The sequence below is a fragment of the Moschus berezovskii genome, chromosome 11 (genome assembly GCF_049115385.1).
Source record: "Moschus berezovskii isolate FMDL1 chromosome 11, NW_MosBer_1.0, whole genome shotgun sequence".
Lineage (NCBI taxonomy): Eukaryota > Metazoa > Chordata > Mammalia > Artiodactyla > Moschidae > Moschus > Moschus berezovskii.
In genome coordinates, this window is record NC_142470.1 from 57,150,041 (window position 1) to 57,165,697 (window position 15,657).

At 38.3% G+C, this 15,657-nt stretch overlaps 1 protein-coding gene across 1 annotated transcript in view; it reads left to right on the top strand.

Moving 5' to 3' along the window:
- Window positions 1-15,657, top strand: part of DNAH6 (dynein axonemal heavy chain 6) — a 301,941-nt gene that overhangs the window by 73,626 nt on the left and 212,658 nt on the right. The window contains exons 17-18 of the mRNA XM_055400589.2: window positions 12,154-12,297; window positions 15,345-15,557. Coding sequence (XP_055256564.2) covers window positions 12,154-12,297; window positions 15,345-15,557 — 357 coding nt within the window. The remainder of the gene's footprint in view (window positions 1-12,153; window positions 12,298-15,344; window positions 15,558-15,657) is intronic.

The window sequence follows — 15,657 nt, forward strand, 5'->3', positions numbered from 1 at the left end:
TCTGATAGATAGAGTGCCTGATGAACTCTGGACGGAGGTTCATGACATTGTACAGGAGACAGGGACCAAGACCATTCCCATGGAAAAGAATTGCAAAAAAGCAAAATGGCTGCCTGAGGAGGCCTTACAAATAGCTGTGAAAAGAAGAGAAGCAAAAAGCAAAGGAAAAAAGGAAAGATATAAGCATCTGAATGCAGAGTTCCAAAAAACAGCAAGGAGAGATAAGCCTTCCTCAGTGATCAATGCAAAGAAATAGAGGAAAACAACAGAATAGGAAAGACAAGAGATATCTTGAAGAAAATTAGAGATACCAAGAGAACATTTCATGCAAAGATGGGCTCAATAAAGGACAGAAATGGTATGGACCTAACAGAAGTAGAAGATATTAAGAAGAGGTGGCAAGAATACACAGAAGAACTGTACAAAAAAGATCTTCATGACCAAGATAATCACAATGGTGTGATCACTGACCTAGAGCCAGACATCTTGGAATGTGAAGTCAAGTGGGCCTTAGAGATCATCACTATGAACAAAGCTAGTGGAGGTGATGGAATTCCAGTTGAGCTATTTCAAATCCTGAAAGATGATGCTGTGAAAGTGCTGCACTCAATATGCCAGCAAATTTGGAAAACTCAGCCGTGGCCACAGGACTGGAAAAGGTCAGTCTTCTTTGCAATTGGGAAATCCCAAAAAAAGGGAATGCCAAAGAATGCTCAAACTACTGCACAATTGCACTCATCTCACACGCTAGTAAAGTCATGCTCAAAATTCTCCAAGCCAGGCTTCAGCAATACGTGAACTGTGAACTTCCAGATGTTCAAGCAGGTTTTAGAAAAGGCTGAGGCACCAGAGATCAAATTGCCAATATCCGCTGGATCATGGAAAAAGCTAGAGAGTTCCAGAAAAACATCTGTTTCTGCTTTATTGACTATGCCAAACCCTTTGACTGTGTGGATCACAATAAAGTGTGGAAAATTCTGAAAGAGATGGGAATACCAGACTACCTGACCTGCCTCTTCAGAAACCTGTATGCAGGTCAGGAAGCAACAGTTAGAACTGGACATGGAACAACAGACTGGTTCCAAATAGGAAAAGGAGTATGTCAAGGTTGTATATTGTCACTCTGCTTATTTAACTTATATGCAGAGTACATCATGAGAAACGCTGGGCTGGATGAAGCACAAGCTGGAATCAAGATTGCCGGGAGAAATATCAAAAACCTCAGATATGCAGATGACACCACCCTTGGCAGAAAGTGAAGAGGAACTCAAAAGCCTCTTGATGAAAGTGAAAGAGGAGAGTGAAAAAGTTGGCTTGAAGCTGAACGTTCAGAAGACGGCATCTGGTCCCATCCCTGCATGGGCAATAATGGGAAAACTGTGGAAACAGTGCAAGACTATTTTGGGGGGCTCCAAAATCACTGCGGATGCTGATTGCAGCCATGAAATTAAAAGATGCTTACTCCTCAAGTTATGAGCAACCTAGATAGCATATTAAAAAGCAGAGACATTACTTTGCCAACAAAGGTTGTCTAGTCAAGGCTATGGTTTTTCCCGTGGTCATGTATGGATGTGAGAGTTGGACTGTGAAGAAAGCTGATCGCCGAAGAATTGATGCTTTTGAACTGCGGTGCTGGAGAAAACTCTTGAGAGTCCCTTGGACTGCAAGGAGATCCAACCAGTCCATTCTAAAGGAGATCAATCCTGGGTGTTCATTGGAAGGACTGATGCTAAAGCTGAAACTGCAATACTTTGGCCACCTCATGCGACGAGTTGACTCACTGGAAAAGACTCTGATGCTGGGAGGGTTTCGGGGCAGGAGGAGAAGGGGACGACAGAGAATGAGATGGCTGGATGGCATCACCAACTCGATGGACATGAGTTTGAGTGAACTCCGGTAGTTGGTGATGGACAGGGAGGCCTGGCGTGCTGTGATTCATGGGGTCGCAAAAGTCGGACACGACTGAGTGACTGAACTGAACTGATTTTGTACATTACATTCCCATGATTTATTTATTTTATAATTAGTAGTTTTTACCTTTACACATCCTTCACCCATTGCATCCACCCATCCCTTTTCTCTGGAAACCACCAATCTATTCTGTTTAAGTTGTTTTACTTTAGACTCTTGCTTTATTTTCTGTTAGATTCCACATATAAGTGAGATTATGTGGTATTATTCTTGGTCTGACTTATCTCACTTTACATAAAGCCCTCATGGTCCATCCATGTTCCCAAAATGACAAAGTTTCATTCTTTTTATGGTGGAATAATAGCCCATTGTGTACATATAACACATTTTCTTCTTCCATTCATCCATTGGTAAACACACTTAGGTTGTCTCTATTTCTTGTCGACTGTAAATAATGCTGCTATGAATACGTCTTTTCAAATCAGTGTTTTTGTTTCCTTAGGATAAAAGTCCAGAAATGGAATTGTTGAGTCATATGGTAGTTCTATATTTAATCATTTGAGGAATCTTACTACTGTTTTTCATAGTGGTTGTGCCAATTTACATTTCTACCAGCAGTGCACAAGAATTCATTTTTCTCCATATCTTTTCTCCACTGCTTATTTTTTGTCTTTCTGTTACTAGCCATTCTAACAGGTATGAGGTGATATTTCATTGTGGTTTTCTTTTTTTTTTTTCTTTTTGTGGGAACAAAGTATTTTACTTTAAGTGGAATTACCTTTTATTTTTTTAATTTTTATTTTTATTGGAAGCTAATTATTTTACAATATTATATTGGTTGGTTTTGCCATACATTGACATGAATCCACCCCGGGTGTACAAGGGTTCGCCCTCCCAAACCCCCCTCCCACCTCCCTCCTCCCCTTATCCTCCCTCTGTGTCATCCCCGCATACCAGCCCCGAGCATCCTGTAACATGCATCGACCTTGAACGGGCGATTAGTTTCACGTATGATAATATACATGTTTCAATGCCATTCTCCCAAACCATCCCACCCTCACCCTCTCCCACAGAGTCCAAAAGACTGTTCTATACATCTGTGTCTCTTTTGCTGTCTCGTATACAGGGTTATCATTTGCATCTTTCTAAATTCCGTGTATCGTAGAAGGCAATGGCAAGGCACTCCAATACTCTTGCCTAGAAAATCCCTTGGATGGAGGAGCCTGGTAGGCTGCAGTCCGTGGGGTCCCTAATGGTCAGACATGACTGAGCGACTTCACTTTCGCTTTTCACTTTAACACATTGGAGAAGGAAATGGCAACCCACTCCAGTGTTCTTGCCTGGAGAATCCCAAGGAAGGGGGAGCCTGGTGGGCTTCCGTCTATGGGGTCACACAGAGTCAGACACGACTGAAGTGACTTAGCAGCAGCAGCAGCAGCAAATTCCATATGTATGCGTTAGTATATTGTATTGGTGTTTTTCCTTCTGGCTTACTTCACTCTGTATAATAGGCTCCAGTTTCATCCACGTCATTAGAACTGGTTCAAATGCATTCTTTTTAGTGGCTGAGTAATACTCCATTGTGTATATGTACCAAAACTTTCTTATCCATTCGTCTGCAGATGGACATCTAGGTTGCTTCCATGTCCTGGCTATTATAAACAGTGCTGCAATGAACATTGGAGTACATGTGTACTCTTTCAGTTCTGGTTTCCTCAGTGTGTATGTCCAGGAGTGTGATTGCTGGATCATATGGCAGTTCTATTTCCAGTTTTTTGAGGAATCTCCACACTGTTCTCCATAGTGGCTCTACTAGTTTGCATTCCCACCAACAGTGTAAGAGGGTTCCCTTCTCTCCACACCCTCGCCAGCATTTATTGCATGTAGACTTTTGGATAGCAGCCATTCTGACTGGTGTGAACTGGTATCTCATTGTGGTTTTGATTTGCATTTCTCTGATTATGAGGGATGTTGAGCATTTTTTCATGTGTTTGTTAGCCATCTTTATGTCTTCTTTGGAGAAATGTCTGTTTAGTTCTTTGGCCCATTTTCTGATTGGGTCATTTATTTTTCTGGAATTGAGCTGCAGGAGCTGCTTGTATATTTTGGAGATTAATCCTTTATCAGTTGCTTCATTTGCTATTATTTTATCCCATTCTGAAGGCTGTCTTTTCACCTTGCTTATAGTTTCCTTTGCTGTGCAAAAGCTTTTGATTTTAATTAGGTCCCATTTGTTTATTTTTGCTTTTATTTCCAATATTCTGGGAGGTGGGTCATGGAGGATCCTGCTGTGATTTATGTCAGAGAGTGTTTTGCCTACATTCTCCTCTAGGAGTTTTATAGTTTCTGGTCTTACATTTAGCTCTCTAATCCATTTTGAATTTATTTTTGTGTATGGTGTTAGGAAGTGTTCTAGTTTCATTGTTTTACAAGTGGCTGACCAGTTTTCCCAGCACCACTTGTTAAAGAGACTGTCTTTTCTCCATTTTATATTCTTGCCTCCTTTGTCAAGGATAAGGTGTCCATAGGTGCATGGATTTATCTCTGGGCTTTCTATTTTGTTCCATTGATCTATATTTCTGTCTTTATGCCAGTACCATACTGTCTTGAAGACTGTGGCTTTGTAGTAGAGCCTGAAGTCCGGCAGGTTAATTCGTCCACTTCCATTTTTCTTCCTCAAGATTGCTTTGGCTATTCGAGGTTTTCTGTTTTTCCATACAAATTGTGAGATTATTTGTTCTAGTTCTGTGAAAAATATCGTTGGTAGCTTGATAGAGATTGCATTGAATGTATAAATTACTTTGGGTAGTATACTCATTTTTACAATATTTATTCTTCCAATCCACGAACACGGTATATTTCTCCATCTATTCGTGTCCTCTTTGATTACCTTCACTAGTGTTTTATAGTTTTCTATGTACAAGTCTTTTATTTCCTTAGGTAGATATATTTCTAAGTATTTAATTCTTTTCATTGTAACAGTGAATGGAATAGTTTCCTTAATTTCTCTTTCTATTTTCTCATTATTAGTGTATAGGAATGCAAGGGATTTCTGTGTGTTGATTTTATATCCTGAAACTTTACTGTATTCATTGATTAGCTCTAGTAGTTTTCTGGTAGAGTCTTTAGGGCTTTCTGTGTAGAGGATCATGTCGTCAGCGAACAGTGAAAGTTTTACTTCTTTTCCAATTTGTATTCCTTTTATGTCTTTTTCTGCTCTGATTGCTGTGGCCAAAACTTCCAAAACTATGTTGAATAGTAGTGGTGAGAGTGGGCATCCTTGTCTTGTTCCTGACTTTAGGGGAAATGCTTTCAGTTTTTCACCATTGAGGATAATGTTTGCTGTGGGTTTGTCATATATAGCTTTTATTATGTTGAGATATGTCCCTTCTATTCCCACTTTCTGGAGAGTTTTTATCATGAATGGATGTTGAATTTTGTCGAAGGCTTTCTCTGCATCTATTGAGATAATCATATGATTTTTATTTTTCAGTTTGTTAATGTGGTGTATTACATTGATTGATTTGCGGATATTGAAGAATCCTTGCATTCCTGGGATAAAGCCCACTTGGTCATGATGTATGATCTTCTTAATGTGTTGTTGGATTCTGATTGCTAGAATTTTGTTAAGGATTTTTGCATCTATGTTCATCAGTGATATTGGCTTGTAGTTTTCTTTTTTTGTGGGATCTTTACCAGGTTTTGGGATTAGTGTGATGGTGGCCTCATAGAATGAGTTTGAAAGTTTCCCTTCGTCGGCAATTTTCTGGAAGAGTTTGAGTAGAATAGGTGTTAGCTCTTCTCTAAATTTTTGGAAGAATTCAGCTGTGAAGCCGTCTGGACCTGGGCTTTTGTTTGCTGGAAGATTTCTGATTACAGCCTCTAGTTCCGTGCTTGTGATGGGTCTATTCAGATTTTCTCTTTCTTCCTGGTTCAGTTTTGGAAAGTTGTACTTTTCTAGGAATTTGTCCATTTCTTCCAGGTTATTCATTTTATTGCCATATAATTGCTGATAGTATTCTCTAATAATCCTTTGTATTTCTGTGTTGTTGGCTGTGATCTCTCCATTTTCATTTCTAATTTTATTGATTTGGTTCTTTTCCCTTTGTTTCTTGATGAGTCTGGCTAGTGGTTTGTCAATCTTATTTACCTTCTCAAAGAACCAGCTTTTGGCTTTGTTGATTTTTGCTATGGTCTCTTTGGTTTCTTTTGCATTTATCTCTGCCTTAATTTTTACGATTTCTTTCCTTCTACTAACCCTGGGGTTCCTCATTTCTTCCTTTTCTAGTTTCTTTAGATGTAGGGTTACGTTATTTAGTTGACTTTTTTCTTGTTTCTTGAGGTGTGCCTGTATTGGTATGAACTTACCCCTTGGCACTGCTTTTACAGTGTCCCAGAGGTTTTGGGTTGTTGTGTTTTCATTTTCATTCATTTCTATGCATATTTTGATTTCTTCTATGATTTGTTCATTATTTAGCAGCGTGTTGTTCAGCCTCCATATGTTGGCATTTTTAATGGTTTTTCTCCCGTAATTGAGATCTAATCTTACTGCATTGTGGTCAGAAAAGATGTTGGAATGATTTCAATTTTTTTGAATTTACCAAGGCTAGATTTATGGCCCAGGATGTGATCTATCCTGGAAAAGGTTCCGTGTGTGCTTGAGAAAAAGGTTAAATTCATTGTTTTGGGGTGAAATGTCCTATAGATATCTAATAGGTCTAACTGGTCTATTGTATCATTTAAAGTTTGTGTTTCCTTGTTAATTTTCTGTTTAGTTGATCTATCCATAGATGTAAGTGGGGTATTAAAATCTCCCACTATTATTGCATTATTGTTAATTTCCCCTTTCATACTTGTTAGTAATTGTCTTACATATTGTGGTGCTCCTATGTTGGGTGCATAAATATTTATAATTGTTATATCTTCTTATTGAATTGATCCTTTGATCATTATGTGGTTTCTTTCCTTGTCTCTTTTCACAGCCTTTGTTTTAAAGTCTGTTTTATCTGATATGAGTATTGCTACCCCTGCTTTCTTTTGGTCTCTATTTGCATGGAATATCTTTTTCCAGCCCTTCACTTTCAGTCTGTATGTGTCCCTCGTTTTGAGGTGGGTCTCTTGTAGACAACATATATGGGGTTCTTGTTTTTGTATCCATTCAGCCAGCCTTTGTCTTTTGGTTGGGGCATTCAACCCATTTACGTTTAAGGTAATTATTGATAAGTATGATCCCCCTGCCATTTTCTTTATTGCTTTGGGTTCGAGTTTATACACCCTTTCTGTGTTTCCTGTCTAGAGAAGATCCTTTAGCATTTGTTGGAGAGCTGGTTTGGTGATGTTGAATTCTCTCAGCTTTTGCTTGTCTGTAAAGCTTTTGATTTCTCCTTCATATTTGAATGAGATCCTTGCTGGGTACAGTAATCTGGGCTGTAGGTTATTTTCTTTCATCACTTTAAGTATGTCTTGCCATTCCCTCCTGGCCTAAAGAGTTTCTGTTGAAAGATCAGCTGTTATCCTTATGGGAATCCCCTTGTGTGTTATTTGCTGCTTTTCCCTTGTTGCTTTTAATATTCGTTCTTTGTGTTTGATCTTTGTTAATTTGATTAATATGTGTCTTGGAGTATTTCGCCTTGGGTTTATCCTGTTGAGGACTCTCTGAGATTCTTGGACTTGGGTGATTATTTCTTTCCCCATTTTAGGGAAGTTTTCAACTATTATCTCCTCAAGTATTCTCTCATGGTCTTTCTTTTTGTCTTCTTCTTCTGGGACTCCTATGATTCGAATGTTGGAGCGTTTAACATTGTCCCAGAGGTCTCTAATATTGTCCTCATTTCTTTTAATTCTTTTTTCTTTTTTCCTCTCTGTTTCATTTATTTCTACAATTCTATCTTCTAGCTCGCTTATCTGTCTTCTGCCTCTGTTATTCTACTGTTTGTTCCCTCCAGAGTGTTTCTGATCTCATCTATTGCATTATTCATTGTATATTGACTCTTATTTCCTCTAAGTCCTTATTAAACCTTTCTTCCATCTTCTCAATCCTTTTCTCCAGGTTATTTATCTGTAACTCCATTTTGCTTTCAAGATTTTGAATCATTTTCACCATCAAAATTCGAGATTCTTTATCAGGCAGATTCCCTATATCTTCTTCTTTTGTTTGTGTTGGTGGGCATTTATCTTTTTCCTTTACTTACTTGCTGGGTATTTCTCTGCCTCTTCATCTTGCTTATATTGCTTTGCTTGGGGTGGCCTTTCCCTCTTCTGGTTGTTTGTGGAGTTATCTTTATTATGTAGTTTCCTTGCTCTGTGTGGGGTTGGACGGGTGACTTGTCAAGGTTCCCTGGTTAGGGAAGCTTGTTTCGGTGTTCTGGTCGGTGGAGCTGGATTTCTTCTCTCTGGAGTGCAATGTAGTGTCCAGTAATGAGTTATGAGATGTCAGTGGGTTTGGAGTGACTTTGGGCAGCCTGTATATTGAAACTCAGGGCTATTTTCCTGTGTTGCTGGAGAATTTGCGTGGTATGTCTTGCTCTGGAACTTGTTGACCCTTGGGTGGTGCTTGGTTTTAGTGTAGGTATGGAGGCGTTTGATGAGCTCCTATCGATTAATGTTCCCTGGAGTCAGGAGTTCTCTGGTGTTCTCAGGATTCGGGCTTAAGCCTCTTGCCTCTGGTTTTTGGTCTTATTCTTGGAGTAGTCTCTAGACGTCTCTATCTGTTGTTTTCAAGGTGGTTCCCTCTGTTTTAGCTTCTGTTTGCTGGTCTCTTCAGTGTCTAATTTCCGCCCTGATACTAGGGGGCGGGTGGACACTTTTTAAGGCTCAGTTGTTCAGTCCTGTTCTGGGAAGGGAGGAATGCTGCAGACAAATATCTCTGGCGTCTGTGGGGAGTGCTCACTGCGTCTCGGCCACACTGGGTTTGCTTCCGTTCACAGTGCGTGTGTTGTCCCAGTCTACACTGCACAGGCTCTAGGTTGCTCTGCCGGGAACTGTCTGAGGCCGGCACTGGGTTGTATGCACTTTCCAGGTCTGAGCGTCTCAAGTTCAGTTTCTCGGGTACTCCACAAAGGCACAGACTTGGCTGGATCTGCGTTTTGTGCCTTCCCCAGTCCGAACAGCTCAGGTGACCAGGTGTTTGGCAAGCGTGGTCACTGCGACTTATCGTCTCCCCAGTCCCTGCCACTCGGTTTTCTGGGTGTACAACCGGCACACAATCTCAGGTGGATATCGACCGGCCCGAGCCCAAGAAGTCTTGATTAGCAACAAGCCTGCCTACAGTTTGTATCGGATGCCTTTCTGGGGCCTCGGTTGCCCCCTCCGGCTCTGGCTGACCTCCCTGCCTGTCTCGGCAGGGGATGGGGGATGGGCCGACCACAGCTGGCTCGCTCTGCTCAGCCCTTTGTTCTGTGAGCAGGGCTGGCGGAGTCTTCAGTTCAGTTCAGTTCAGTCGCTCAGCCGTGTCCGACTCTCCGCGACCCCATTCACAGCACGCCAGGCCTCCCTGTCCATCACCAACTCCCGGAGTTCACTCAAATTCATGTCCACAGAGTCGGTGATGCCATCCAGCCATCTCATTCTCTGTCATCCCCTTCTCCTCCCATCCCCAACCTTTCCCAGCATCAGAGTCTTTTCCAGTGAGTCAACTCGTCACATGAGGTGGCCAAAGTATTGCAGCTTCAGCTTTAGCATCAGTCCTTCCAATGAACACCCAGAATCGATCTCCCTTAGAATGGACTGGTTGGATCTCCTTGCGTACAAGGGACTCTCAAGAGTCTTCTCCAGCACCACAGTTCAAAAGCATCAATTCTTCGGCGATCAGCTTTCTTCACAGTCCAACTCTCACATCCACACATGACCACAGGAAAAACCATAGCCTTGACTAGACGCACCTTTGTTGGCAAAGTAATGTCTCTGATTTTCAATATATTATCAAGGTTGGTCATAACTTTCCTTCCAAGGAGTAAGCGTCTTTTAATTTCATGGCTGCAATCAGCATCTGCAGTGATTTTGGAGCCCCCGAAAATAAAGTCTGATACTGTTTCCACTGTTTTTCCATCTATTTCCCATGAAGTGATGGGACCAGATGCCATGATCTTTGTTTTCTGAATGTTGAGCTTCAAGCCAACCTTTTCACTCTCCTCTTTCACTTTCATCAAGAGGCTTTTGAGTTCCTTTTCACTTTCTGCCATAAGGGTAATATCATCTGCATATCTGAGATTATTGATATTTCTCCCAGCAATCTTGATTCCCGCTTGTGCTTCTTCCAGCCCAGTGTTCCTCATGATGTACTCTGCATATAAGTTAGGTTAGAGCTTTCCGCCTTTCCATGGGGAAGCTATCCCAGTCTGCTTTGCTATCTCCAGTTAGTTCTCTCAGACTGTTCTCGTGGCATTCAGGCCCAGTCCTCTCTCTGAGCAGTTCAGCCGGCTCCTCCCTGCCCAGCCCCCGCTTGCTAATGGCGTATGCAGGCGTCTGCGTTGCTTCTCCGCTGGGAGTTACCGTTTGGTGGGTAATCTGTGGGTTTTAATTATTTCTTTCTTTTTCCTCCCGGTTATGTGGCCCTCTGAGGTTCCAAGGCTCGCCGCAGACTCGTCAGTGAGAATGTTTCCTGGTGTTTGGAAACTTCTCTCTTTTTAAAGCCTCCCTTCCTGGGACGGAACTCCGTCCTTACCTCTTTTGTCTCTCTTTCTATCTTTTATGTTTTTTCCTACCTCCTTTCGAAGACAATGGGCTGCTTTTCTGGGTGCCTGATGTCCTCTGCCAGCATTCAGAAGTTGTTTTGTGGACTTTACTCTGCGTTCAAATGTTCTTTTGATGAATTTGTGGGGGAGAGAGTGGTCTCACCGTCCTATTCCTCCGCCATCTTGTTCCTTCTCCTTCATTGTGGTTTTCATTTTAATTTCCCAATGGTTAGTGATGTTGAGTATCTTCATGTACCTGTTGGATATCTGTTACATCTTTTTTGGAGAAATGTTTATTCAGATCCTCTGCCCACTTTTAATCAGGTTATTTGTTTCTCTGTTATTGAATTATATGAGTTATAGATATTAGCCCCTTATCAGATATATAATTTGCAAACATTTTCTCCCGTTAAATAGATTGACTTTTTCTTTTGTTGATGGTTTCCTTTGCTGTGCAGAAGCTTTTTAGTTAGATTCTCATTGCCATTTTACTTTTCTGCCTTTGCTTTCCGTGTCAAATCCAAAATATCATTGCCAAGACCCTTCTCAAAGAGCTTAATACCTAAGTTTTCTTTTGGGAGTTTTAATGTTTTGGGCCTTATATTCAGATCTTCAACCCATTTTGAGTTATTTTTGTGTGTGATTCAATTTCATTACTTTGTTTTGCCTGTGGATGTCCAGTTTTCCCAACACCATTTATTAAGGAGACTGTCCTTTCTGCATTATATATTCTTGACTCTTTTGTTGTAAATTAATTGACCATATATGTGTGGGCTTATTTCTGTTCCATTAATCTATGTGTCTGTTTTTGTGCCAGTACCATACTGTTTTGATGACTATAACTTTGGAACATAGGCTAAAATCAAGGGGTTGATACCTCTATCTTTGTTATTCTTTCTCAAAATTGTTTTGGCTATTCAGGGTCTTTTGTGATTCCACACAAATTTTAGGATTGTTTGTTGTATTTGTGTGGAAAAAAAATGCCGTTGGAATTTTGATAAGGATCATATTGAATCTGTAGATTGTTTTAGGTGGTATAAACATCTTAACAATATTAATTCTTCCAATCCATGAGCATCAAATATCTTCATTTTTATAAATTTTCTATTGCCTTCAATCCATATGACCATCTGACATGATACGTATACACTTATATGCTTATGGTAACTGATAAATATATTTATAGATACATGCATACATTGAAGTCCATGTTTAAATAAGTTTCATTAAAGGGATACATAATCAAATATAATAGGAGACTACTGAGTGAGAAGTTTCTAGGTCATAAGAATAAAAATTAGCTATTTGTAACTTTACAATGATTGTCCTTCCGGAATAAATTACAGGGATTTCAATACTGCATTTGATGATATATGAGAAAAGGATATGAAAGTAATAAACAATGCCTGGCCTACTATTAGAAATCTTCATAAGCAGAGCCATTTAAAAAAGCATAAAGTTGACCTGATTTGACAACACAGCTACCAGAAAATCTGAGTAAAGAAATTTTTACTATTTCAAGTTTGCCTTTTATCATATGTCTTAACTTCTTTCCCCCTAATTTTCGTAGTCCAAATTTGACTCCTTGGATACAGAACTTCTAAATGGTCAAGTTTCTAAATATGCCAAATTTGTGACTCAATTGGAAAAAGGCTTGCCACCCAACAGTGTCGTGCCCCAGCTAAAAAGTAAGGTGGAAAAAATGAAAGAAAAGGTAAGCTTGGATGAAATTATTTCAGAAACTCCAGGTAAATCATTTATACCTGAGGCTAATGAGACCAAAGCCAGGAATTCTTCCCTGCTTAAATTACCTTGCAGAGAGAAGAAGCAACAGACAAATTCAGTTACTGAAGAGGCACAAACTGCATCCTTCTCCTTAACTGGGCAAATCATGCAACTGAACAGTATGAGAATTCTAGTTGTTTCTCATCCTCACTAGCACTTGTTATCAATAAGGAGTTCTTTTAAATTTTGGTTTGCTTTGTTTTTAATATTATCTATTCTAATAATGTATAGTAATATCTCATAATGGTGATTTACACTTTTCTAATGATTAGTGATGTTGAGCATCTTTGCCCATGTCTATTTGCCATTCATCCACCTTCTTTGCAGAAATGTCTGTCTGGATATTAGCTCAATTTTTAATTGGCTTGTTTGTTTTGTTATTAGTGAATTTTAAGACTTTTTTGTACAGTCTGATATAAATCATTTTTCAAATATGTAACTTGAAAATGTTTTTCCCAGTCAGTGACTTTAGCCCTATATAGTGACTTTCACAGAATAACAGGCTTAAATTTTAATAAAGTCTTATTAATATATTTTTTTCTTTTACATATTACTTTCTTAGTTAGTATCTGACAACTTTTTGCCAAACCTAAAGATCACGCAAATTTTCTATTGTATTTCCTTCTGGAAGTTTTATAGTTTTGTTTTTTTTTTAAATTAAGGTATATGATTTATTTTGAGTTATTTACATTTTGCATGTAGATATTCAGTTGATCCAGCACCATTGTTTGAAAAGAGTATTCTTTCTTCATTGATTGTCTTTGCATCTTTGTGAAAAATCAGCTAACTATATTTTTTCGTCTATTGTTGAATACTTTATTCTATTTTGTTGCTCTGTAAGTCTGTTCTTTCACCAGTACCACACTGTGTTGATAACTATAGCTGGAAAATCTTGAAATCAGGTAGTGTAAGTTCTTCATTGTTCTTTTCACAATTTTGTCAATTCTAATTCCTTTACCTTTCCATATAAATGTTAAAATTAGCTTATCAATACGTACAACAAATTGCTTGGATTTGGGGGGAGACTGTGTTAAATCAATAGATCATTTTGAGGAGAGCTGACATCTTCCCAAGATAGAATTTTCTAATTTCCTACCAGCCTATCCCTTCATTTAGTTAGGTCTTCCTATGTTTCTTTTCATTAATGTTTTGTAATTTTCAGCATACAGATTATGCACATACTTTGTTAGATTTAAAACTATTCTTTTATGTTATCTTAAATGATACTGCTTTTAATTTCAAATTCTAATTGTTCATTTCTGGTAGGTAGAAATACTGTTGACCTTTGTATAGTGATCTATATCCTGCAATCTTGTTAAATTCACTTTTTAATTTTAGGAGCTTTGGTACATTATTCAGAATTATAAACATAGAAAATTACTTCAGCTGTGAATAGAGACAATGTTATTTATTCATTTATAATCTGTGTCTTTTCTTTCTTTTTCTTACCTTCTTGCACTGGGCAGGATTTTCTATACAATATTGAATAGGAGTGATGAGAGAAAACATCCTTGTCCTGTGCCTGATCTTAAAGGGGAAATGTTCAATCTCTTTTTAAGTATGATGTTAGTCAAATATTTTTATATATGCCCTATATTAAGATAACAAAGTTTCCTAGTTTTCTGAGAGGCTTCATTTATTTTTTATAAGATTTCTTGTTCTAAAGTCTGAATTGTCTGAAATTAATATAGTTATATATTAATTTATATATATAGTACAGCTTTCTTTTAGAATTTGCATGATATGACTTTCTCCATCTTTAAAATTTTTCTTTATATTTAAAGTGGATTTCTTGAACAGAGCATAATTGACTCCTGCTTTTTTATACAATCTGACTTTTTAAGTCTTTTAACTAACATGTTTAGACCATTCATATTTAAAGCATTATTGATGTGATTGGATTAAAACTGCAGTCATGCTCGTTTTTTCATTTGTTTGTTGTTTCTTTTTTCCTCTTTGTCTTCCCTCTCTTGATTTAATTGTATTTTTTTTATTCCATTTTATCTTCTCCATGGAGTTTTGTTCATACTGTTTTAAGCAATTTTTAGATTTTTAATTAATCCAAATCGACCTTCAAACAATATTATACTGCTTAATGTAGAGTGTAAAGATTTTATAATACCATATTCCCCATTCCTCCCTCTCATCTTCTGTATTAATGTTGTCATGTGTTTTACTTTTATATGTAGTATAAACACAACATGTTGCTGCTATTTTTGTTTTATGCAATTACATTTTAAGGAATAAAAATGGGAAATAAAATTAAATTTATTTTACATATATTCCATTTTCAATATTCTTCATTTCCTTGTAGAGATCTAAATTTCTGACTCATAGCATTCATGCTGCCTGAAGAACTTCCTTTAATATTACTTACTGAGTAGGTATGCTAGCAATGAGCTCCCCAAACTTTTGTCTTTATCCTTTATTTTAAATGATATTTTCACTGGCATATAATTCTGAGTTGGCAGATTTTGTGTTTTCTTCCAGCAATGTAAAAGTATTTTCTTATTATCTTTTTACTTGCATGTTTCTGACCACACCATAAGATAGGCTTTCTTAAGTTTCTTCCAATCTTCTCTGTGAACCCCTCTAGGTATTTGTTGCCCCCAAGACTTCATACTCTCATGCTACCCTACACTCAGTCTTAGCAATTTATTTTTAAAATTCAACTACATCTTCTAACTAGCTTAAATGGCAACCCGAGGTATCTCTCCTAGGTAAACAAATTCTCAGAACCTTCTTTCTGGGGAGAAAATTATGGGAACCAGTGTCTCTCTAAATTTTGAGTTAGCTGGTTTTGGTGCAACCTCACTTTTCTGACGGATTCAATACAAGTCATTAATTTGCAGTTTGTCCAGATTTTTCATTGTTTACATATATCAGCGGTGTTCTTCCCAGCTTTTTACATGCCCAAATTGGACTGTATTTTTTAGGATAAAAAGAATGGTGCCTCAAACAGTGTGTGTTTTCCAGCTTCCAGTTATCATTGACCTGAGGAACCCAACTCTGAAGCCTAGACATTGGGCAGCTATTGAACAAACAGTTGATGCCACCCTAGTGGACCTTGAAGTTCCATTAACCTTGGAGAAGCTCGCCGAGTTGCATGTTTTTGACTTTGGCCAAGAAATTCAGGACATTTCTGGACAAGCTTCTGGAGAAGCTGCCTTAGAAACAATCCTTAAAAAGGTAAACCTGAAAAATGTGTATTCTGAAGGTCCTGAGATATAAAGGTTTTCATATTCAGTGGGAAGATCATGAACTTTGTTTTTCAACATTGCAAGTTCCA